General features: G+C 42.4%; 1 protein-coding gene across 1 annotated transcript; it reads right to left on the bottom strand.

Moving 5' to 3' along the window:
• Positions 1-1,905: 1,905 nt before the first annotated feature.
• Positions 1,906-24,627, bottom strand: Stoml3 (stomatin like 3). Its single transcript, XM_008849362.1, has 7 exons — positions 24,509-24,627; positions 11,486-11,589; positions 11,333-11,405; positions 8,271-8,353; positions 6,412-6,615; positions 4,074-4,208; positions 1,906-2,629 (listed from the first exon to the last, which is right to left on the bottom strand). Exons 1-7 carry the CDS (start codon positions 24,546-24,548, stop codon positions 2,405-2,407), a joined length of 864 nt encoding a protein of 287 aa, XP_008847584.1. The 5' UTR covers positions 24,549-24,627; the 3' UTR covers positions 1,906-2,404.

Raw genomic sequence — 24,627 nt, 5'->3', positions numbered from 1 at the left:
TCAATGGCTTAAGAATGAACACTAGAGTCACAGAGTTAGCAGGATCCAGCACGAGATTCATCAGCTGTGGAACATCCAAAAATCATATAGTTTCATGATAAACAACAGGTTATGGGCTGGTGAGATGATTCAGTGGATAAAGGCGCTTACTGAGCAAACCTGGACACCTGAGTTTGATCACCAGAACCCACCTAAAGGTAGGAGAGAACTAACTCCACAAAGTTGTCATTGGACTTCCACACACATGCTGTGGCATGCACAAACCACCCCCCACACACACACCACACACTAATAATAACAATAACAATTCTTTTTTTTTTTTTTGAGACAGGGCCTCACTATGTAGTTCAGTCTGGCGTGAAACTCACTATGTAGACCTTGAACTCAGAGATCCACCTGCTTCAGCATTACAAATGCTGGGATTAAAGGCATGTTCCACTACACCTGGCATAAAATTTTTTAAAGAAAAAAAATTTTCTTGATTTTCAAAAAATTGGGCTTAAGAGATGGCTCAGAGTTTAAGAACACTGACTGCTCTTGCAGAGGACATAGGTTTGGTCCCCAGCATTCACATGGGAGCTAACAACTGTCTATAACTACAGTTCCACGATATCTGAGACCCTTTTCTGGCCTCCACAGGCATTGCACGATATGGGTACACTTATATCATGCAGGCAAAACACTCATACGCATGAAATAAAAATAAATAAATCCAAAACTTTTTTGAATTATAAAGTAAAACAGACTAACATGCAAAGGTAGAACAAGATCCCACTGTGCATTCGTCTGTAGCTAATGCCTGTGGGCTGATAGAAGAGAAGAGGACTGGGTGGGCATCAACATGAACAGAGGTAGGATGTGAGGCAGTGAGGTTTTATGAGGGTAGAGTGTGGGAAGAAATAAGAGACATAAAGGAATGAACATCCACATATACACATGTGTCTACATGTGTGTGTGTCGTCCTGGACACAATCATGTACTACTGGACTCCCAGAACCTCAAGTTTGGTGTTGAAGGCAAAAGGGGAACTGAAGGGCTCTATTCTCCCTACCTGACTCCCCGCCATAAAACTCCATGATGAGTAAGAGCAAAGACTGACGTCAGACCTGGTGTTTATAACGAACTCTTATAGTCACTGTCTGAGGGAATCTGGGAAAGTTATTTAACCTCTTGGCATCACTTTGTCATCTGTAAGATGATTATATTTCTTAATGTTGTAGGTGTATACAAATAGTAAGGTTTTAACAAGTAGTAACAAAAATGTGTAGGGTTGGGCATGGTGGTGCACACCTGTAATCCAGCACTGGAGGCTAAGGCAGGAGGATTGAGAGTTAGAAGCCATTTTGGGTTACATAATGAGGGCAAGGTGGTGCACACCTTTAATCCCAGTGCTTGGGAGGCAGAGTCAGGTTTATCTCTGTGATATCAAGGTCAGTCTGGGTCTACATAATGAGTTCCAAGACACCTAGGGCTACAGGGGGACCCTGTCTCCCCGAAAAATTTGAAAAAATATTTTCATAGACCTCATTTCTCAAAATGGTCTGATCCCAAAGGAAAACTGTACCTTGATAATGAAATAACCTCCAATAAAGAAATTTCTAAATACATTCACATTCTACAATTTTTTTATTTGCTGCAAGTTGTTTGAGACAGGGAAGAGAGATTACAAACAGCTCTTAATCACTTGTGGCTCTTGGGGCTCCCAGAGTGAAAACATGCAATTCACAGAACAACATTCCCCAGTGATTTCAACCAAACCTTTTACAAACATTTTCACAAGTAAGCAAATAAATTACCCAGAGCCTTCTGTCTTACTGTGCCTCCCACCTCTGACAAAGGTGCTGGGAGGCTGAGATTGCCAACACTCCCAACAGGACATGCAAGGCGGCAAGAGAGCTCCTGGGGTCTTCGTGCTATGCTATTGCTGTTTGGGGCTATTTTGTCTTTAACATAATCAATCCTAGTTTTCAGTACTGAGGGGTTTCACTATGGCTACCTGACCTAGCACTTTATCACAGCAAATCAAATATGTGGTGTAAATGACAGATCTACTTCACTCTACAAATCTAGAGTAGTTCTTTTTTAACACAATTTAGGATCTGAAGTCTTACATCACCCGTGACTTCCTCCTCTCCTGCTGTCAGGGGCTAGTGCTAATTAATAACAGAAGACTACTGAATGTTGATATGTCTGAAAAGCAAGAGCAGTGCCCAGTTCCCCTCTCTGCCTTTGCTCTTGTAGAGCACCTATGATTTTCTCTGTGAGCACTGTTCTAGCTGAGGACTTACTGCAGCTTGAATAGCACTGGCCTCTCTGGCCTCTAATGACTGGCTTCTCCAAGCACAGGAAGGCCTTTCTATGAAGTAAGCTGGCTACTGGGCAGGCCTCAGGCTGTGGGCAGGCCTCAGGCTCTAGCACTGGCCTTCTTGTTGTTGTCATAGTTGATGCCACCAATGCCCTCCAGTACGTTCATGGGCAGGGGAAACAGGATGGTGGAATTCTTCTCTGTGGCCACAGTGGTCAAGGTCTGTAGGTAACGCAGCTGGAGGGCGATGGGCGACTCAGTCAGCACCATGGAGGCCGACTTGAGAGACTTAGCAGCATTCATTTCTCCCTCTGCTGCAAGGACCTAAGATGAAAGGAAGACAAGTTGACATTTGAATGGCATCCAAGGCTTTCTTTTGGGGGGGGTTGTGCCCCCACTTTGCCGTTTGTGCTTCTGTGAAGACAGGATTTCACATCCTAGGGGATTAGAGAAATTCAAGGAGTTGTGCAAAGGGGGTAAATATTTTACAAATTATTCATCCTCAATTTTCATTTTCAAACACAAAGTGCTGTCCTTAAGCAAATGAAGACTTGGATCTCTAGCTTGACAATGCTCTTAAGGCCCTTTGGGTTTCAATATCTGCTGAATTCATTTTTTGAGAAGTCTAAAATTCAAAGGCTCCTTGAAGTAGGTTTTTTGTTGTTTTTGCAAGACAAATAGGCTTTGTGGTTGTTTGGTGGTTTGTTATTTTGTTTGTTTTTTGCAATATATTTTATTTATAGTCATTTATTTTGTTTGCTTTTTATTAGTGCAAGAAAGTGAAGGCTCACCACAATATGCATATGGAGGCCGGAGGTCAGAGGACAGCCTTCAGGAGTCCGTTCTCTCCTTTTACTGTGGATCCCAGGGATCCAACCTGGGTTTTCAGGTTTGTGTGGGAAGGGCCTTTACCTGCCTAGCCATCTTACTGGCTCCACTTTTATTCTGTTGCTAATTTAATCTCCTTTTTGTGATGTCAGGTATGTTTCTAGTTCTCTCAGCTTTTTGTCACAGAAGGCCCCAGCCTAAGAACCCTCACCAGGACTCTCTTACTAATGCCTTTCCTTCTGAGATTGCCCTAGAGAAAGTCAGCTGGGGCTCAGCTGTCCCATCTGTGGGCACTCACTTTCCTTGTGCCAGAGGGAAATATTAGCCTTTGTTGAGTCCCTACTGGGAGCTGCTCAGATGAAGCAGGTGTGACTAAGAAAGAAGGGCAGGAAAAACCTTCCTCAGCCATAAGCAAGTTTCCAAAGAGGATACCTCAAGATTTCTATCCACACAGAAGCATCTAATAGCTTTTACTACACTCAGGGCCAGGATGAATTTACACGTTTTAATTAGAACCTGGCTTGTATTTAGTCACTCTTTTCAATCCAGTAACATTTATCATGCTCAAATAATGATTCTCAAAACATAAGCACCAAGTTAGCCACTGCTGGAATGACAGATTTGTAAAGATGCTGGTTCCTGGATGCCCCTAGGCCCTGGTTTACTGGGTCTGGATTATTTTGCTTTGTTTCATTTTCCAGGAGATCTGATGTATGGCCACTGTTGGTCCCTGAATTGTTAATGACTCAGCATGTAGCCAGCATCCTCTTGACCTGTATGAAGTTTCCTCCAGGTATAGTAAGCTTCTGATTGTCTTTTAATTCAAAGGAGCTTCTCAGGGGAAAAATATCAGTAGAATCACTTTTGAACGATAATATGGATCCTGCACTTCCTCTTAGCTCTATCCTTGTCCCTCTCCTGTTAATCCGGTGTTCCTTACCCTGGCTCTGGCTTCCCGAGTGGCCTCAGCCTCAGCTGCCATGGATCTCTGCAGCTGCACAGGAATACGGACATCTTTGATTTCGACCCGGGCCACCTGGATCCCCCATAGCTCAGTGGCATCATCAAGCAAGGTCTGTTTCCATGTAAAAAGAAAAAGCATTGATCAGAAGACATGTGGCCTTATACAAGCATCTGGTCTGTTAGGGTAGGCTAATCCTTTCCAAACTTTCTATCATATTTGGAATTGAAGTGAATCTCACAAAGTTTCATGAACAAATCTTGGTGGATCGTGCACTAGAGATGCAGCTCAGTTGGTAGAACTTACCTGGCATGCAGAAAGCCCCAGGTTTAATCCCTAACACAACATAAAATTGGGTATAGCAGCTCATGCCTGTAATTTCAGCATTCAGGAGATGGAGGCAGGAGGATTAGAAGTTCAAGGTCATATTCAGCTTCGAGAGAGTGAGAAGGGATAAAGACAGATAAAGAAATCAGGAATGGGTTCCCTAAGACGGCAGCTTCTTGTTCCTGGGGGGGGGGGGGCGTTGCAGTGGAAAATGTTACTTAAAAAAAAAAAAAAAAGAGCCCACCCAGGGGTGGACACCCAAGCAGGACCAATAAGAAGGAAGGAGAAAAGAAGATCCAGTGTCCTTATAAGACCTCAAACCCAGAGCCCATTTATCAGACTCCCAGCTCTGGGACCCCTTCCCTTCCCCAAGGATCTGCTTGCTTCTTCGCTAAAGCTGTTTCTTTCACTTTCTTCATCTTTAGGTCTTCTATCTTTCCTGGACAGTCAGTTCTTTGCCTGTCTCACAGAAGTAACTCAGTTACCCCCGAACTGGCCACCCAAACTCTTGTTATACAGCGATATAGGGAATTTGAGGCCAACCTGGGATACATGAGACTCAGTCTAAAAAATAAATGTTGATGTCACTTGTTGATCAACCCAAAGAATCCACCCATAACCACCCCTGACAAATTATATGATATCCTTCTAAGTTTGAGGAATGTGCCAGATTTTGTCACTGGTATAAGCAGACTTCAGTCATGGGCTTCTCAGACAGACCTGGATTCTGTCCTGCCTCTACCATTTGCAGCTGTGAATCACTGGACCAGTTTGTGAACCTGAGTCTCAGTTTTCTCACCCCTGACAGGCTTCCTGTCAGCATTGCCAGGCAGTTTTGAAGTAATACATGTAGCAACCAGTCCTTAAAAATGACCTGGAAGTTATTATTATGGATACTTTTCAAAATATATATCTTGCTTTCATAAGCCACTGTCCTATGGCCATTTTAAAGCAAGTAGCAAAGATATATACTTTTAAAATAGAGATGTTTTTAGAACATATTTTAGGACATTTTAAGGATAGTCTGTCCTTTGTGAAAAATGTAAAACCGTGGAAGACATGTTGCAGGCTGTCCTGGAGAGAAACGGACAAGAAGGCATGGAGAAATGACGTGGTCAAAGGGAGCACGCCAGAGAACTCTGTCACCAAACGGTCAGCGATCCCTATGCTGTTGGTCACTCCAAAGGACACCAGGAGTCGGTGAGACCTCCTAAGATGCTTGTGATATGGCTTTGGGTGGAGAGTATCTGAGTTGTCAAACTTTTAGAGCTCTTACAGATGGTGTAGGGAATCCTTATGCAGAAGTAACACTGCCTTCTAAGACCCTAGGCAGAAGCCAAGAAGGACCCAGTTTGAATTTCCTTCTAACTTACTGGAAGGGGGCTTAGAACCACAGTACTATTGATTTAAGAAAATGCAGAAACATGATTCATAAACTATAATATGTAAGTAGTGAGGTAAGACCTGTTATATCCTTAATGATTGTCATTTTTATTATTTGTATATTGCTATACAATGTGGTATACTATACAGTATATTTTTTATTTATCTATTTCTATACAGTATGGGTAAAAATGTCCATACATTGCCCATTTTTGCTATCTCAAATGAATCTTCCTCTAAGTTTTTCATTCCACTTAAATTTAGAGATTCTGGGGCTACCTGAGAAATGGCTGCCTTTCTTTTAGGGTGGTCTAAACTGAATATAAATCTGATTTCTAACCTCTTCAGAAAAGGTTAAGCATATAATATTTATTTATAATTTTGAATTAAAAAGAAGGCACACAATTTCTAGGTGTCCCTTCTCCCATGAAAATGTTTAAGTCCATGCCTTGTAATACTAGGCAAATAAAATTACCAGAGGAAAACTCATCTTATGAGTGCAGCTCTCTGTGTGTGGGAATCCTGGGGGAGGCTCCAGACTACTAATATTGATGGTCACTAGCCATTAAGATGAGGGAATTCAAGATGTTGGCTGTTGGTACTTTACCTGAATGCTATGGGCGATCTCTTCTCGCCCAGATAAAATCTGAGACAAGGTCTGTGTCCCTAAGACATTTCTCAGAGTGGTCTGAGCCAGCAGAAACGTGGCTTGGTGAACATCATTGACATTGGCCACTGCTGAGACAGCACTGTGGATTCTGTAATAGACAACTCCATCTACCTGGGTGGTCACAGAGTCTCTTGTGAGGATCTGTAAAGGATGAACAGGGTAAAACCACATGTGTATTACTACTTTCATAGCAACTGATAAAGAGCATTCAGCCCAAGAGCCCCCATGATAGGCATCTGGTCTTTGATTGAGTTTCCCATTTGCTCAAAGGGGTTGGGGGTGGGGCTCACAGAAGGATATCATTAATGGTAACTCGTAGTAACACTCACCAAAAACCTGTCCTGGTTTCAGTTAACAATCTTACTCATAGCAAAATGCCCTCACAGATTTGGTCCCTAGGGCTTCATCTTAGAGAATTCTTATATCCCAAAGGCAAAAGCCCCATCATCTTCTAGAATCTTACCATCTTCTTCTAAACAAACAAAGAATACATGTCCCTGATTCCTGTCATCTACCTGGTTCTCAGTTCTCATCAGACTAAAGAAAGCAATGCTTCTTAGGAAACATAGATGGCACCAGAGACCATGTTTTATATTCAGGTAAACAAATCAGCTTTAGAGAGGCTCAACATTAAGTCATTCTGGATAATGTGATGATGTGTTGGGAAGCAAGTGAGGTTTCTGGGACCAGAACCTAAAAGCTGCCCATTGCAGAGCCACAAAAGCCTCATGAAGCCTTACAATTGCTCCTATGGTGGCTGACTTCTGAAGCCGGTCCTCTGTGGCTGACAACCCACAGTGACTGGTAGGTATCAGGGCTTTGATTCACTTTCCCATCTGCTCATCGTCTTGCCCTCCCCTAGCCTAACTCTTGCTCACAGTTTCTTTTCTTTCCAAATGCCTTTGGTTATAAGAGGACACTATGATTACGAGCCACCCCCTCCTCTTGTTTGCTGTCCAGTTACTGGTTTTGGTCATTCATTCACAATATTTCAAGAATTATTTAAAATCCAAATGCAAGTGGGTAGATCCTGCATAGCCTCTGTGCTGTCCCTACACTTGTCTGTTCTGTTATATCCAAATACACACAAAAAAAAAAACAGTGAAAGCAAAAACGAGTCATTAGTTATTTCTAAAAGCCATTCCGAGGAGGCTGTGTTAAGTGCCATATCCTAACCAACTGCTGCCCTCTACCAGGCTCCAACCAGCTCCTTCCTGCGACTCCTCTGTCTCCTCTAAGCATCTACCGTCATTCTTTACCTTCCCTGCCAAGCGCACGTTTTCTCTCAGGCTTCCTCCATTCGGTCATTCTAAGGCTTCCAATATTTCAGCCCTCACCCTGGGTTTCATTCTCATTTGTCAAAACAAAACCGAGAAGTTTTAGAAACCACTGAAAACAATTAAGCAGGTCCCACAGTGTATGTATGTGTGTGTGGGGGGGGTGGATTCAGTTCATCCTCCCCTATGTAGGTTAAATATAGGTTACTTTAAGAGTTTGGGGCTGGAGAGATGGCTCAGCGGTTGAGAGCACTGACTGCTCTTGCAGAGGACCCGGGTTTGATTCCCAGCACCCACATGGAGGCTATGAACCATCCTAAACTCCAGTTCCAGGGGAATTAGATGCCCTTTTCTGATCACCACAGCATTGCATGACATGGTGCACTCACATTCATGAAGGCAATATACTCATAGACACAAAATAAAAAAAATAATAAAATACTTTTTAAAAAAGAGTTCGATAGCCCATGTTAAGGAACTACAGGTTTTTTTCCTAGTAGCCCATATTTAATCTTTTACCTCTTGTGGAGGAATGTTGCAAGTAACTGTTCGCAGATCAACTTTGACAAAGACATCTATGCAGGGCAGGACCAGGATCAAACCTTCAGAAAATAAAATTGATTTAAAATTTGACATATTCAAAATAATTACAAAAATAATCTCCTAGCCTTATTGAATATCATTTTTATGATGCTGTATTTCTCAATGATCTTCAATATGAACACATTCAACTTAAGGGAAAGATGACTTCCTCTTATATCAATAAGTAAAGAGAATTAACTACTTAGGAATTAAAGTCCTTTGATAAGAATCCAATGATTTCTTACATTCATTTAAAAGCATTCTTAAACACTGTACTTGTATCTAGAGATTAATTTAAGGTTAATTTTAAAGGGTGTTTTGGAAATTGGTTTCTTTGTAAATTTTTATTTATTTATTTATTTATTTGTTTATTTATTTAATGTGTATTTGTGTTGCTTGCATGTATGTAAGTGCACCTGTGCATGTACTGCCTTCAGAGGACAGAAGAGGGTTTTGGATCCCCTAGAACAGGAGTTACAGATGGTTGTTAACCACTATGTTGGTGTTGGGAACCAAATCCGGGTCCTCTGCAAGAGCAGCCAGTGCTCTTAACCATTGAGCCATCTTTCCATCCCCAATTGGTTTCTTAATAATAAAGGCATTTACATAAAAGAGTCAAGTTAAAGACTTTTAGCTTTGAGCATCAATGACAGGAAATAGTCTCAACATCTTTAACAATACTACTAAAATCTCCCATCTGGTCTCAGGAAGCTAAGGCAGGAAGATCACAAGTTCAAGGCTTGCCTGGGCTACACAGGGGGGTTTAAGGCCAGTTTGGGCAACTTAGAGAAAGCAGGTCTCAACATTTCAAAAAATTTGAAAACAAAACAAGGGAACAGCCAGGGGTGCAGCTCAGTGGTAGAGCACTTGGTGTGTGGCTGACATGATGTTCCCAGGTCTCAGATCCCTTGAGAACAATGCACTGCAGAGCTGGCAGGATCAGAGCAGCTGTGTCCGTGTCCGACTGCAATGGGAGTCCTCAGGTAGAAACTCTTTTGCTTCTGAGTTGTAAAATATTGGGCTTGGAGGAGGTCAGGGAAGGGTGAGGACAAGAAAGTTCACATGAAGACATTGTGGGTGCTGTGCAGTGTCCTGGAGGACCATCTTTATAAGGATCTCAGGCGTGTCAGCAAGAGGAGGACACAAAGCCATTTCTATCAATCGGCACTAGTAGCAAAAGCCAAGAACACTGTTGGACTAATCTTTTTTGTTCTCTAAAGCTTCCTGAGACCTGTTCTAAGAATCACTGCTCCATTTACTTCCTGTCTTTGGTATGAGGTCATTGGCTAACACTGTGGCCCTGAGAACTACCTAGAGATCAGTGTCAGCCAACCTTGTGCCTGGAGCCATTCACCTGTCTTTCCTGAGCTTCCATTACATAAGACACACAGTAGATAGTGAAGATGAAGCATGAGTCACCATGACAACAAAAGCCGAGCATGGTTCCAGGCAGGTGTGAAATGCTCGCTAAGTGGTAGCCTTTCTCATTAATACGTTCATTATTAGAGAATAATTTGCAATTTTCAAAAGTGGAGAGGTTTTCTGTTGGCAATTTGGCTCGTTTCCCTCTGTTCTCATGACATTCTGAGGTAACTCATTAGCCCCAGAGACACATATGACGAGAGTTATTATCCTGGGACATTTAGCAGTGAAATCTCCTGGGAAAATTCACTTATGCGAGATAAATTTTCCTCTGGAGTAACCCAACTTACGGCTCTTCTGTTTCTCTCTCTGATCCAATTTTATTTTAACTTATAATTTTAGGTCTACCAGATGGGGAACGTGACCGAAGGGGACGAACTTGGTGCTGTTAATTCTCCATTGCATGAGCCTACCACTTCTGTCTTATAAACTCTGAAGAGCATTCATAAGAAGTAATTCTTCCTTCTTTCTCTTAGGTTGTTTTGAAACCAGACAAGAAAAATGATACCATCTGGCAAGGCCAAGGCTTGTTCACAAGTTTAAGCTTTTGAAGTTTCTCACATTTATTTCTTAATGCAGGATGTCTAAACACAGCATGGTTCATTTATGGTCAAGTATAGAGTCACACTGTGCATAAAAGACTTCTGCCTCCAGAGACCTTACGGCACGGTTGGAGAGAGAGCAATTTTACTCAAATGAACTGGAGGAGCGTGCAGAAAACAAGTGTTATCAGAGAAATATAAGTAATAACCATTGTTTGCCATGGGCCTTCTAACATGATTTGTGATAGTGCTTCCTAGCAACAATACTAGAATTAACTATATGAAACCGTTATGAGGCAAATACGGGCAATTTCAGAAGGTTCCATGAGCATCCACTAAGAGAAGCCATAAATCAAGATCTTAGTTCTAGGGCTCTTTATTATCCAACATCTCCTACTACCCCCTAAACCAAAAAGTCATTTTATAACATGAATAGTTTGGAACATTTTTCCTTCTGAGGTTTAAAATAAAAGGGATGGAAAGAGGCATTAGATGCTGGAAAGCTCACATTCACCTCCTGACTGGGACAATCAGTTAAAATCATTAACTCTATGTTGATCTTGAGTTCTTTATTTTTCAAACTTAGAGGGCTTGACCAGGGAGTTGTGCAAGGACTTCCAGCTACTTGCCACAAGAGGAAACTGTTCTGTTTGTCAGCCCTTTCCAGAGGATGAAGTCCAACTCCTTGAACATTCCCTGAGAGTAGTCTAATGGTCTACACTGGCCATTTACTCTCTCCCTTGATTCTCTTGACCTGCTCTTGGCAGCCCTGGTCAGAAGCAGCATCCATCCACTGTAACCCATTCATTGGACTTCTTGGGAGGGTAAGTTATAAAGCAGGTTCAGATTTCAGAACTCTCCAATTGGTGGTCTCTCTCACTAACTTGCATGATGGAGCAACATCTGTTTACTGCCTAAAACATAAGGGCTCCAGCTTCCCACGGCTTTCCTTGGATTCTCACTAGGTACCAGTGGTGGTGGTGATAGCATCAACAGGTGCCCATGATCTCTGCCAGGGGAGCCACAGTGCCATACCTGGTCCCTTGGCTTTACCAGCTTGGATGCGTCCCAGTCGGAAGACAACAGCTCGTTCATACTCCTTAATGATCTGAGAGATTAAGGGAGAACATTTAGTCTCAATGTCTGTCTGCTCATAGGGAGAGCCCCGTTTATTTCCCAGGGCATTACCTTCAAGCACATCCATATGGAGATGGGGAAGGTAATGAGCATCAACAGGAAGGAGAGAGAACACAGAATCCAGCCACACACACCAAGCCGGTTTTTGTTGATGCCTGGGAAGTAAGAAAGAAGCAAACTTGTAATCAATGTGACTCAGCAAAGCTGTCTGCAGCTAGGTGAGGAAACTGTCCTGATGCTGACCAAGCCTAGTGGGACTGAAGAGCAGGACTAAACTCACTCGTACCATGAGTGTAGTTATGCACAGCTGTGCACACATGTGCATACACACATGCAATGTTTAGGGGGAGGTATTTAGAGATTTAAATTGATTTGTTCCTTTTAAGAAGCCTCTTAGCAATCAACAGTGATAATTATCGTGTTTCCAAAGGGCTAGCACGGTTTATCATTTTCCAGACACACAAAACAATGTGTCTCAGATGTGACCATGAACCACTCACATCAGAACCATAAGATTCTTGGGCCCATTGAATTCTGCAGATGAAATTCAAAACAACTCTTAAGATAGGTAGGGAGCACTATTATCCCTAGAGGAAGGAGTGATGTGGCATGTGGGAAAACATCTTGAGGCCTGGGTATGAGTTCCTTGAGCTCCTGGGTATGGTTACATACCAACTCTAGGGCCTTACCCAAGCCACGCTGTCTCTCTGAGTCTCTATGCTTTCATCAGTAAGATGGAGATAGAATTTCCCAACTTTGGAAGATCTGATGAAGACTAAAGATTACTTTTACATGGCTCTTGATCCATCTCATGCATCAATGTGCATATGTGTCCTATTCCTTTTACTTTATAGCTGGATAGGAAATCCAAGGACTTGCCACACCTTAATGTTCATCTTTTCACATTGGGTTGGCTCATTAGATTCTTTTTGTTAATCACAGATTCAGGAAGCATTTGGCTTGATGAATATTGCTTTGTAATAAGACGGAACCAATTTCAAGTCCCACTTCAACTGTTCAGCACCTTGTAGCATTAGTCACATCAATCATAATTTCTTACTTGTAAAACATGCAGGTCAGGCCAACCCTTTAGGTTAGAATTTCTTCTAGTATTGTGAAAGAAAAGTTCCCAAAAAGAACTCCTGCGCCTTGGACTGAACTTCCTGCAAGGCTGATCAACTGATTATCACTCCGGAGACTGTGGAGAGTTTGCAATGTTGCAGGTCCAGAGTCTAATTACCATTTATCTCAGGCCATTTTTAGCCCCCTAAATAGCCACTCCTTACCCACTTCTGTTTCTCATCTAACATCCTGTGACTAACAGATAAAATCCTTTTAGAATGTATTATCCTAGTAGACCACCCAGGCTCACCTATCAAAAGGCTAAGAATGTCATCAAATAGCATCTGAGACCTATAATAAAAAAACCCTCGCTTTGCTGCAACCCACCTACTGAATGTATCCTCCAATGTATTTAAGAAGTATCTTGATTTATAACTTTTCTTTGTTCTGTTACTATAAAAATGTAAAGCAACTGTTACCACCCTGGAACACGGAATTTGGGGTAACCTGAATCTGTGTTCCCGGGCCATGGTCACTCATATTTGGCTCCAATATAAACTACCTCTTATCACCTGTGAGGTGATAGTTATGGTTTTGTGTCGACAGTATTATTTTCTTCCTTTGTCAGCCTTCCTCTAGTCCCCTGTCCTTGGCCATCACCCCCATTCTTACCCTCCATCTCTCTGGATTGAGTCACATTCTCCACTTGAACACTAGAACTAATTTTCTTTACTAAATATCTCCACCCTGACAATCACAGAAACGATATACGATAATGCCTTCTCCAGTTACCATGTCACCCACGTTAGAGACTTGGATCATAACCGCCTCCTCCCTAAGTCACTTTGGTACTGCCACTGACACAATGGGACCCGAGCCATGGTTCTAAATATTTAGGTGAGTTCTGGGTTTTTGTTCTTACAAAAATGCTATAATCAGGCCGGGCATGGTGGTACACAACTTTAAACCCAGCACTTGGGAGGTAGAGGCAGGAGGATCTCCCTAAGTTCAAGGCCAGCCTGGTCTACGTAGTGAGTTCCAGACCAGCTGGAGCTACAGGGAGACCCTGTCTCAAAAAGACAAAAAAAAAAAGAAAAAAAGCTATGATCAGTATTTTTAAGTTTCTCTTTTGTGCATATATGTAGGATAAATTCTTAGTAGAGGATGTATTAGGCCAGAGTGATTTATGATCTTGATTTGTAGCCAATGCCTGTCAAGTTTAGACCAACCTGCTTCTCCCGCAGGTCATATGCCTGTTTCTCTATGTTCTGTCCTAGTGGGATCATTTCAGACTTGTCAATCATTATATTCTGATAAGTGAAGATTATTTTTAGATACATATTTCATTAAAAATGTATCTGAAAACATTAAAATTTTTGTTCTTAATAGGGCTTTTATAAGTGTTCTGTATAGGATCTAAATATGCATGAAGACTGCATTGTGAGTAAGGAGGGCCTGGGTGCCTACTTCAAAGATTAAATTCCTGCAATATCATCTTCTGAAGTCATGGACCTGCATCGAAGTAAATCTGACTGTCTCTATGCAGGATAAGAAGACGCTGTGTGCTCACAGAAGCATTGCTGCATTTTATTTGTTATTTGTTAGTCATTTCCAGTATTACCTATCCAGCCTGAATATATGTTCTCACTGAAAAAACAGTCAATGCTAAAGACCTAAGTTCACCCTAACTACCTCCTTCTCAGCTCTACTTTTATCTAGAGATGAAAAGTAATTATCATCAATTTGTATCCCTCTTTACAGGCCAATTCCTGAGTCTTTACAAACATATTTTTATGTTTAGAAAATATTGACTTTGCTTTCTATATCTTACTGTAGATAAATGGCACCCCCACTGAACCTAACGTTCTGCTTCTTACGTTTATTTTCACTTATCAACTTTGGATATATTTTCACATCCTTGCAGATGCCTTTTCCTGTGTGTCTGCTTTCTGAGCTGCTCCCCCATTGACTGCTGGTAAATTGCTTGCAGCTTTCCCCTTTACGGACCAGGCTCAGTGATTGTGTGTGCCTGGCTGGTTCATGTGCATTTTCATGGAATCTTGGTAGAGGTGCTGAGACACAGCACGGCCCTGATACCTTTGTTTTCCTTCCTGCCAACACTGTAATATATGATGTTCAGATACCATGGACTGCTGTGAGGTTGAGGGGTTAGCTACCATGGGGCACTGACAGGCAACTATGACTCCATCAGCTATAGTCAATGTTCCAGAGTCATGCCCTAAACATTTTCAAAGCAGCCTTAGCCTTCATAGCAGACTAGAGAAGAATATCATGAAGAAAACTGTCCTGACCTACTGGAACTTTCCCACAGTTCCACCAGGGCCTCCTTCATTACACTGGTGCAGGAGGCTTAGCTCTGCTGGCACTGAGCAAATTGAGAGAGAAAACAGATGCCTATGAAGCTTCCAAGAGTTTCAGCACCTGAGCTGAGCACTGCACTTGCCAAGGTTTGCTCACTGCTGTTGGGGACTTTGGTAGCCCCTGCAGGTGTCTGCTGCTGAGTCCATGTGGGACCAGGAGCCCCTTTGGCAGCCTCCCTCTGGGCTCCACAGCTCAGCCTTTTCAGCTCTCACAGCATTTCAGGGAGACCAGGACTCTGCCTTGGTACTTCCAAAAAGGTAAGTCTGCCATCTGCTTCTCCCTCTCTCCTTCCCCTCCCACAGTTAAAGGCAAGATGCTGGACTGACACGGGATGTAAGGACACAATTCTGATCCAAAAGGCAGGCTTGTTTTGTTTGGGTTTAGTTTTTTGAGGCAGGGTACCACTGTATAGCCCCAGAGTAACCTTGAACTCATAGTCTTCCTGCCTCCACCTCCTGAGAGCTGCAATTATAGGTGTTTTACCTCACTTGATTGAAAGGAATGCTACTTCCAGTTAAGACCTTTAGAAGCTTCCATTATAGATAGAAATGAATTAAATGACCTTCACAGTAACCAACATATGAAGCTCCAGTCAGTGCAGTCCCTAGAGGCTGAGCGACCATGGAAGTAAAGACCCAAGCCCTTCCATCTCTAACCTTCTGATCCAAATCCACAGATGTGTATTTTCTATGATCCACTGTTGCATAAACATAAAGCCATCATCAGGAGCCAGACGTGGTGGCGCACGCCTTTGATCTCAGCAATTGGGAGGCAGAGGCAGGTGGAGCTCTGTGAGTTCCAGGCCAGTCTGGGCTACATAGTCAAGAAAGAAAGAAAGAAAGAAAGAAAGAAAGAAAGAAAGAAAGAAAGAAAGAAAGAAAAAAAAGAGGGGGGGGAGGAGAGAGAGAGAGAGAGAGAGAGAGAGAGAGAGGAGGGAGGGAGGGAAGGAAGGAAGGAAGGAAGGAAGGAAGGAAGGAAGGAGGAAGGAAGGAAGGAAGGAAGAAGGAATGAAGGAAGTCAGGTGATCATAGGCTCACTTCCTGGTAGAGAACTGGATTCTGCTTCCCTCAATAAATTACACCAAATTATTCATCCATTCAGTCACTCAGAAAACATTTTATCAGTTATAGTCTAGGCACCATGCTAAAGTTGAAGATTCAAAGAACAGTAGGATTTGCCATCACATGTTCACATCCAAGACAGGAAAGGCCATAGGGACAGATGTCAAAATCAGCACTCCACTGTGTTTACTTCTAGAAAGTCCTCCGCCAGTGATGTAAGAGGAGATTCCATCCCGTGTGTGGCTGTGACAAAGAACAGTCAACACCTTCCTTCCAATCTTCAGAGAGGAAGGTAGAGCCGTAGTATAAGAGACTTGAGGCCCAGAGGTCCTCACTGGGGATAAGGGTCTGGGAACATAAGAGGGAGGCCTTTGGAGTTCACCAAGGCCAAGCCTTCATTTTGTGGCTGACACAACCTGACTATTGTTGTCACCACTATCTTAATTTCTCTTCAAGTTAGGAAGTGCAGATGCCACAAACTGCCAGAAATTCTTATCTACCTTTACTGACCTGGGCTGTGAGGTGAAACCAAATTTCTTTTTCTAGGAAGTCCCTGTGTTTTATTCTTAGTGCTTAAATGCAGCTCTCTACAAGTGAGACTTGAATACCTTTGGGGCCCTGAGTTAATACTCAAGTCCAAAAAGTAGGGGAGAATCTTCCAGATCATTTCCCCCTCCATCTTAGATGCCATTAGAACTGGAAATGAATTGCAGTTAATAAAATGAGCTCGGAGGCTGGCTGCTTGTTTCCCAAATGTGGCTTGGTAAATGACATTTAATACTGGATCAATAGTATAGATAAGGTTTGACTGCAGCCTTGTGTTATGAAGTCATTTATTTATTTCTTTTCTTAGCAAAAAAAAAAGCCTTATAGATACTATAACAATACAGAACAAGGTACATTACATATCAGAAAAATGGAAAATGGAAGTTAAAACCCCAATGAGATACTAATACAAAGTTCTCAGAAGAGCTAACATTAAAAACTGACATTACAGCATGTCAGTCAGGCAATGGAAGAAGAATGCTCAGCTGTGCTGTTGAGATCGTAACTTGTTAATTACCTGGAACACTATTTGGAAGTACCTACTAAAGAAATTCCTATGCCTGCTTTCTAACTCAGTATTCAACTGGTAAATGATATACTTTTAAATTTCACATATAGCATCTGATTTATATTGCAGGATTTGTTTAACAACAACAATGTACTGTAACTGAAGTCAGAAGAGCAGTTGTCTCTGGGGAGTAGAATTGTTAGAATTTGGTGTGTTAACTGGGAAGAACATAAAGGAACCTTTGGGAGTACTGGGTATGTTTATCCGACTGTTGGTTACATAGACTTACACACAGCAAGTTTGAGAAATACACGAAGATCAGCCAATCAAGATGAAGACTCTGTAGTCAGAACTTGCTCTAGCAGGGAGAAGACTATTGCCACTTGCAGAGATTCCAAGGCAGGCAGAAGAGTGGGGAAGGTTTAGGGCAGAGGATGGGGAAGGCTGCAATGTGTCTGTCCTGCTGGGGGTCTGGAGATAGGTTAGCCTGTGTGGGACATCTTAGGGGTTTGGTTATGAGCCTACCTGGCTTTCTCTCTGATCCTACATTGGAAGTAGGACAAAATGCAGGGAAGTTGCCCTTTATTAATCAAGTCCTGTCTATTTAGGGCTCATTCTTTTAGGTTATGGTTTGGCTTCCTGGATTGTTTCTAGGGATAACAATGTGGTCTCTGACAATTCTTAGAGTGGGCAACCTCCTGTGATGTTCATTAGATAAAATATTTGGTTTCCTAGACTGTTGGCCCCAGAGTTCATAGCGTTCCTTTTTATATTTACTCTCTCCAGTGTCCCTTTGCGTTTTCAATCTCCCAAGATAAACACTTTAGTCTTGTGCCCTTTGTTGTTTTATACCATATTTCAATAGATAATTCAAATAATATAAGTATATAAGATCTTATAAGTATATAAGATCAGACTGTTTCTGAGGATGGAGAATTCGTTGCTTGCTCTATTTGCTCAGAAAGAAAAGATTAGAAAGCACACAGCAGAACCAGACTTGGACAGACAGGGCTTATGAGCAGAGATGAAAAGGCTGTATGGGTCAGCTGGTCACATGCTCTGATTGAGACATCAGCAGCCCAAAGCTCAAGACATCACACCAATCATTTGACCTGCTTCCACATGAGCTTCCTTGTCCGCAGCATAACAGCAATAGTTAATTTGGAAGACTGGCTAAAACTGTGTCTGTAGAGGCGTGATGACATGGCCCTCACATCACACCCCAACAAATGCCTACGGTTTTCTTAGCAGCCAGCCTGGACCAAGACAACCTCAAATCTCCTCGGCCTTACTCCATCTCTTCAACTCCAGTCCCCTGACCGCCCTCTTCTTGGAAAACTTGCCATTGTAAATTCTTTCTATGCCTCTCCAAGATCTGAATCTTTAAGAAATCCTCTTCCCCATTTTACAACCCAAGACTTCCTCAAGGACTCCGGAGTGATCCCTGAAATGTATTAAATAAAACAGTGCCTCGGCACTTTCTGTGAGAAGTAGAAGCCTAACGTCTATGGCTCTGCAGGGTATAATACACAGTGGTGTATTGTTCAGCGTAATGGCTATAACCTCCCCTCAGGCTCTCCTGTACTTTTCTGTGGGTTCACCCCAGCCTTTTTTTTTTTTTTTTTTTGGTCTTTTTGAGACAGGGTCTCCCTGTAGCCCCAGCTGGCCTGGAACTCACTATGTAGACCAGGCTGGCCTTGAACTCACAGAGATTCGCCTGCCTCTGCCTCCCGAGTGTTGGGATTAAAGGCATGCGCCACTACACCCAGCTCACCTTTAAAATCTCTGCCACCTTGTTTCAACAGAGCTGATCCATATTCAGCTCTAACTCATTTCTCTACTGCAATAGCCTTAAATGAAGTCTTCCTCTTAGCTTAACTTTGTTCAGAGTACATTTCTCTTTGACAGTTTACAATTTTCTTTTGCCAAACAGGATTCTCAGAAATTTACTCTATCGAGCTATAACTCAGGCACAACAATCTCACCCTTTGAGTTGTGTAATTCAGTTGGTTTTAGCAATCCCATCATCAATATCTAATTCCTGACAGTACCTGCATTCTGAACCACCCCTCATTCGCGCGTGTGTGTGTGTGTGTGTGTGTGTGTGTGTGTGTGTGTATACAGGCTAGATGTTGACATTTTGAGACAAGCTCTCTCACTGAACCTGACACTCATTGATTTGAGTAGCTGGCTAGAAAACTTCAGGGATTCTCCTGGCTCTAACTCCCCAGTGCTGGGATTACAGACATGAGCCATATCCTGTTTTTTACATGGGGGAGCAGATCTTCATGTTTGTGAGGCAAGTACTTTACTTACTGAGCCATCTCTTCAGTACCCACTTTTTTTTTTCTGTGCGACTGTGGCTCTTCTAGATGTACAGAAACTAATTTTTGAGTAATGTGCAATGAAACTTTTAGGCCCTTGGGAATTTTTCCCTGCCCAGGCAATCTGGCCACTGACCTTACAAGCTCTTTCCTATAATTTTTGTAATAATTTAATATATTTTTATTTATTATTTTTTTATGTGTATGAGTGTGTTGCCTGCATGTGTGTTACGTGCACCTGTGTAGTGCAATGCCTGTGGAGGTTAGGAGAGGGCGTTGGATTCCTCAGAACTGGAGTTATGGATGGTTATAGCCACCATGTGGGTGCTGGGAATTGAACACAGGTCCTCTACAAAAATAGCCAGTGCTCTTAATTCCTGAGTCATCTCTTCAGCCTACTGGAATAATTTTTAAAATGTAATTAATTTATTTGTTTTAAAATTTATTTTGTGTGCTGTATGTGTGTATGTGCCTGTGTTTGTGAGTGCACTTATCTGTATCCATGTATGGAGGCCAGAGGTTGGTGCCAGTGTTTTCTTCTATCACCCTCCTTATTTTTTGAGATGTGGCTCTCACTGAATCTATAGCTCATGATTTTGGCAAGACTGGCTGGCCAGTGATCTCTGGGGACCCTCCCATCTCTGCCTCCTCCAGCACCAGTAATGGTGTTAGGGTTATAGATGCATGCAGACTCACTTGGCTTTTACTTGGTGCTGGAGATTCAAACACAGGTCCTCATGCTTGTACAACAAGCACTTTACCCACCGAGCCATCTTCCCAGCCCTAAACTTTTGAGTCATTTTTGAAAAGTGCAGAACTTCTCATTTAGGGCTATACAGGGTGGCCTATGCCTATAATCCCAGCACCTGGGAGTCTGAGGCAGGGCCATGAATTTGAGTCGATCCTGGGCTATATAACAACACCTCATGGCACAAACAGCAGTAAAAAACCTTCTAAATCCGTGTTGAATGGTGATGAACATCCGTTTGTGCCCCTCCTCATGCTCTCCTCCCTCCAGGAGCCTGGCCCCACAGCTCAGAAAAAAAAACACCAGAATGCAGCATCAGCTCCCACGGGAGGTACTCAGAAGCCAGGCTTGGCATCCAGACTCCTGCACATCAGGAGTTCAGGTTTTAGTAGCCAGGCATTTGATGAGTTGAATTACAGCTCTAGAGACCCAGACACAGGGGGACCGAGGCACAAGCTAACAGGTCCAGGGAAAGCCCTTCCCTCCCCAAAGGGAAAGCCCTCCCTTTGGATACTACATGCTCTCCTCTGTCCCCCACCCCCGTGTCCCACTCCAGGCAGAGCTAGGCATCACCTCTTTTTCTAGAAAGATGTTCTGAAACTCTTATCCCCACCCTTGGTACTCTAAGGATGCATTGTGATGCATTTTAGTTGCTTCCTGTTATCTTTCCTGTAAATGTTCAGCGCTTTGAAAGGAGATGTTCTGTTTTCCGTCTCCCTCCTGGTCAACAGCCGAAGCCAGTGAGTTAGTGGCAGGTCTGCTTTAACCCACTTTAAAGTCTCAGCATAATGCTGTGCCACAGAACGGATTTATGGGTCTGTTTGTAAGTTCTTGACTGGAAATAATGATCCATCAGAAGAGATTCTGCTTTCTCTCATGAGAGGTAATTAACCTGAGAACCATAAGCCCTTGTATTTTCTCCTTCATATTTCTGCCTTCCTGTACGCTCACCTCCCACATCATTATAAGAAAATAAAGACAAAATGTGTCCTTGCGTCATTCTCCTCTGTCCCTGTGCTCCCAGGTTCGTGCTTCAATTTCTCTCTGTCTGAAATAACAGCGCTGCCAACAAGCACCAATAGTTTAGTCCTTAAGATTTATCCTCACACAGTATCACAACATTGTCACATAACATTTGTAACAAATACCCTGAAGGTACAATGGGGGAATAATTAAATGAAAAACGATATATATATGTATATATATGTGTGTGTGTGTGTGTGTGTGTGTGTGTGTGTGTGCGCGCGCGCGCTATTGTATTTTTGCCTAAGTTTTATTGATTAACTAATTTATTTGACACAGCACCTCATGTATCCCAGGCTGGCTTCAAACTGGATATGTAGCTGACAATGACCTTGAACTTCTGATCCTTCTGCCTCCACTCCCTAAGTGCTGGGATTACAGGCACGTACCACCATACGTGGTTAATGCCATACTGGGGAACAAACTCAGGGCTTTGTGCCTGCTAGGTGAGCACTCTACCAACTGAGCTACATCCCATAGCCCATAGGCATAATTTTTTTAAGTTTATAAAAGCATGGGTGAATCATTACAGTGCCATGTTAAGAGAAAACAATAGTAGGGAACAAAATCATAGGCCAGTGGGATCCCAATTAGTACAAACGCATGTATAGAAAAAGTTCTGGAGGAAAGCAAAACATAAATAATGATGTTAAATGGTGAAAATACAGTGACTTTGAATTTTCTTAATATTTTTATGTTTAAAATTCTGTTTTCTTAATAATTGTATATATTTATAATTTTCTAAAGAAAAAATTTAAATAAAAACTCATGTCAAATAAATGTTCTCTCCCTCATACTCTCCTTCTGCCCCTCCCCCCACCTCCTTCACCTCCTATCCTCTTAAGACACGCTGGGTAAAACAGAACTTTAATAACTTCCTGTCTGTCTCCATAGAAAATCAAGGACTTTGAGCATTTTCCATAAAATTTGATTTAAAAACCCTAGTGGTAAACACTACCCTTCATCAGTTGTAATTCATCTTCCCTCTTCCCATCTTTTCCTTTACAGAAGATATCTTTAAGAAGACAGCTTGCAGCAAAGACCATGTTTCAGCAAACTAAAACTTTGTCCAAAAGAAATACAGTGCTTCTCAGAGTGGTCTCAGCAGGATGACTTCATCACCCTAGCAGTGTGCTGCTCCCTCTGTGTCTGTCCTAATGTCCTTGTGACCATCAGGTAAAATCTTTTGAAATGAGTTATTTTAACAGACCACCTGCTTCCCACCAACCCCATGTGCTGTAACCACCTACCTAATGTTCCCACCAATGTACTTGGAAAATATCTTGATTTATGGATTTCTTCTCTGCAATATAAAAACTTGCCTAAAACTATTTCCAAATTGGAACATGTTATTTGGGGCAACTGAAACCCACATTCCTAGGTCACTGTCACTCATATTTAGCTCACAAATAAACTGTCCCTGTGAGATGAAAGTTCTGTTTTTACATTGACAATAGTGAAACTCTCTCTTTTTTTTAATATTTATTTTTATTTATGGGCATGTGTTTGTCACATGTGTGTTCAGGGGCCAGTGGAGGCCAGAAAAGAGAACTAGATCCCCTGGAGCTGGGGTTACAGGTGGGTAAGCCAGTGGACATGGTGGTGCTGGGAACTGAATGTAGATCTTCTGGGAGAGCAGTGGGTACTCTTAGCCACAGAGCCATCTTTCCAGCTTGAGACCCTATCTCTTAAAACAAAGTTAATAAGAAAAGAAAATAGGGCATGGTGGCACACACTCAACTCTAAACTCTTAGGAGGTATAGGGAGGAGAAGTCCAAGGTGATCCTTAGCTACAAGGCAAGTTCCAGACCAGCAGCCTAGGCTGCATAAGAAGATCTACACTTGCATTTCCCAATGATTTTTGCTGCTTCTGGGATATCAGTATTGATATGCCTCTCCTGCAAGACAAAGTAAATTCTTTTCTAATTTGAGTAAATGTCTATTTTTCTTTTCTAAATGAATAATGCCAAATGTATTTTCAGCTTCCAACTTGCAATATGATTTTTGGCAACCAAAGGTTACAGAACACAGTTTAGATCTCATGCAGACAACACACTTGTTCCCCTGGCCCCACCCCCATCACACTACTACCTTCATTTTTTATTTATTTTTATTTTTTGGTCTTTTTGGGGGGGGGTCTTTTTGAGACAGGGTCTCCTTGTAGCCCCAGCTGGCCTGGATTTGCTATGGAGACCAGGCTGGCCTCGAACTCCCAGAGATCTCTCTGCCTCTGCCTCCCGAGTGCTGGGATTAAAGGCGAATGCCACCATGCCTGGCTTTTTGGTCTTTTAAAAAAATATTTTATTTATTATTTTTATGTGTATGTGTGTATTGCCTGCATATAGCTAAGTGCACCCGTGTTGTGCAATGCCCGAGGAGAACAAAAGAGGCTGTCAGATCCCCTGGAACTGGAGTTACGGACAGTTGTTAGCTGCCATGTGGATGCTGGGATTCGACCCAGGGTCTTCTGGAAGAACAACCAGTGTTCTTAACTGCTGAGCCATCCCTCCAGCCATCGCCCCCTGCTTTTTTTCAGTCTTTTTTGAAACAGGGTCTCTCTGTAGCTCCAGCTTACCTGGAACTCACTATGTAGACCAGGCTGGCCTTTAACTCACAGAGATCCACTTGTCTCTGCCTCCCAAGTCCCGGGACTAAAGGCATGCACCACCATACCCGGCTACCTTCATTTTTTAACAAGTTTTTAAACCCTCCAAGACTCAGTTTCTTCATTTGTAAAATGAGATGCTGAGAACTCATAATTACTGTAAGGTTTTCTTAGATAACGAGACTATCGCTTTCTCATCACAATCCTTAGTATTAAATATAGCATTTGGCACATATGGGCTAAGTCTTGCTTTCTCAGTTTCTCTTCATTTACCTGAAATCATAAAGCTTAAGCCAACTTTTTTCCCAATCATAGAATAGCATCATCAGTTATATTTGAAGATGGAAGGAAGTCAGCCTCTAACATCTCTTTGCCATGCGAGGTGAAGAAAGCAATGTAAAGACAAACAAAAATGCCCATTCTGTCACAAAGGGAGGGGAAGAGCAAGTGGCAGATTGCCATTTAAGATGCCAATAAAGCCAATGTAGTTGACAAATAAGGGACTCTAAAAGAAATTGAACTCTCTCTCTCTCTCTCCTCTGTTCTCTCTCTTCCTCTCTCTTTCCTTTGTATCTCTGGAGGCAGGGTCTTGCTACATAGCCCAGGCTAGCCTTGAACCCACAGCAACTCTCTTGCTACAGCCTCCAGAATGCTGCGATTGCAGGCATGCCCAGTTGAAGCATCTCAGCAAACCCATGCTCCCTTCCTGCCTCCAATGCTCTTGGCTTTGCCTAATATATATATATATATATATATATATACATTTATATATGTATGTATGTATAGTAAGTTTCAGACAGGAGGAAGGCACATACCCACTAAATTGTCCTTATCCAGCTTCTCAGGTGAATCCATCTCATTCTTGAGAAGCTTTTAAACCTGGCAGATGGTCCTGGCTTAGGAACCAAGGTGGCTTCAGGGAGCACCTGCAGTG

The sequence above is a fragment of the Nannospalax galili genome, unplaced genomic scaffold, assembly GCF_000622305.1.
Source record: "Nannospalax galili isolate Female #2095 unplaced genomic scaffold, S.galili_v1.0 scaffold264, whole genome shotgun sequence".
Classification (NCBI taxonomy): Eukaryota; Metazoa; Chordata; class Mammalia; order Rodentia; family Spalacidae; genus Nannospalax; species Nannospalax galili.
This window is presented reverse-complemented; position numbering and strand designations above follow the sequence as displayed.

Excerpts from the sequence above, each read along its gene's own strand:
- Stoml3 (XM_008849362.1), bottom strand. The coding sequence starts at position 24,548 with ATGGATTCACCTGAGAAGCTGGATAAGGACAATTTAGTGG. Across the intron at positions 11,406-11,485 it reads CCATATGGATGTGCTTGAAG|ATCATTAAGGAGTATGAACG; the intron begins GTAATGCCCTGG and ends TTAATCTCTCAG. Across the intron at positions 8,354-11,332 it reads TGGTAAAGCCAAGGGACCAG|GTTTGATCCTGGTCCTGCCC; the intron begins GTATGGCACTGT and ends TATTTTCTGAAG.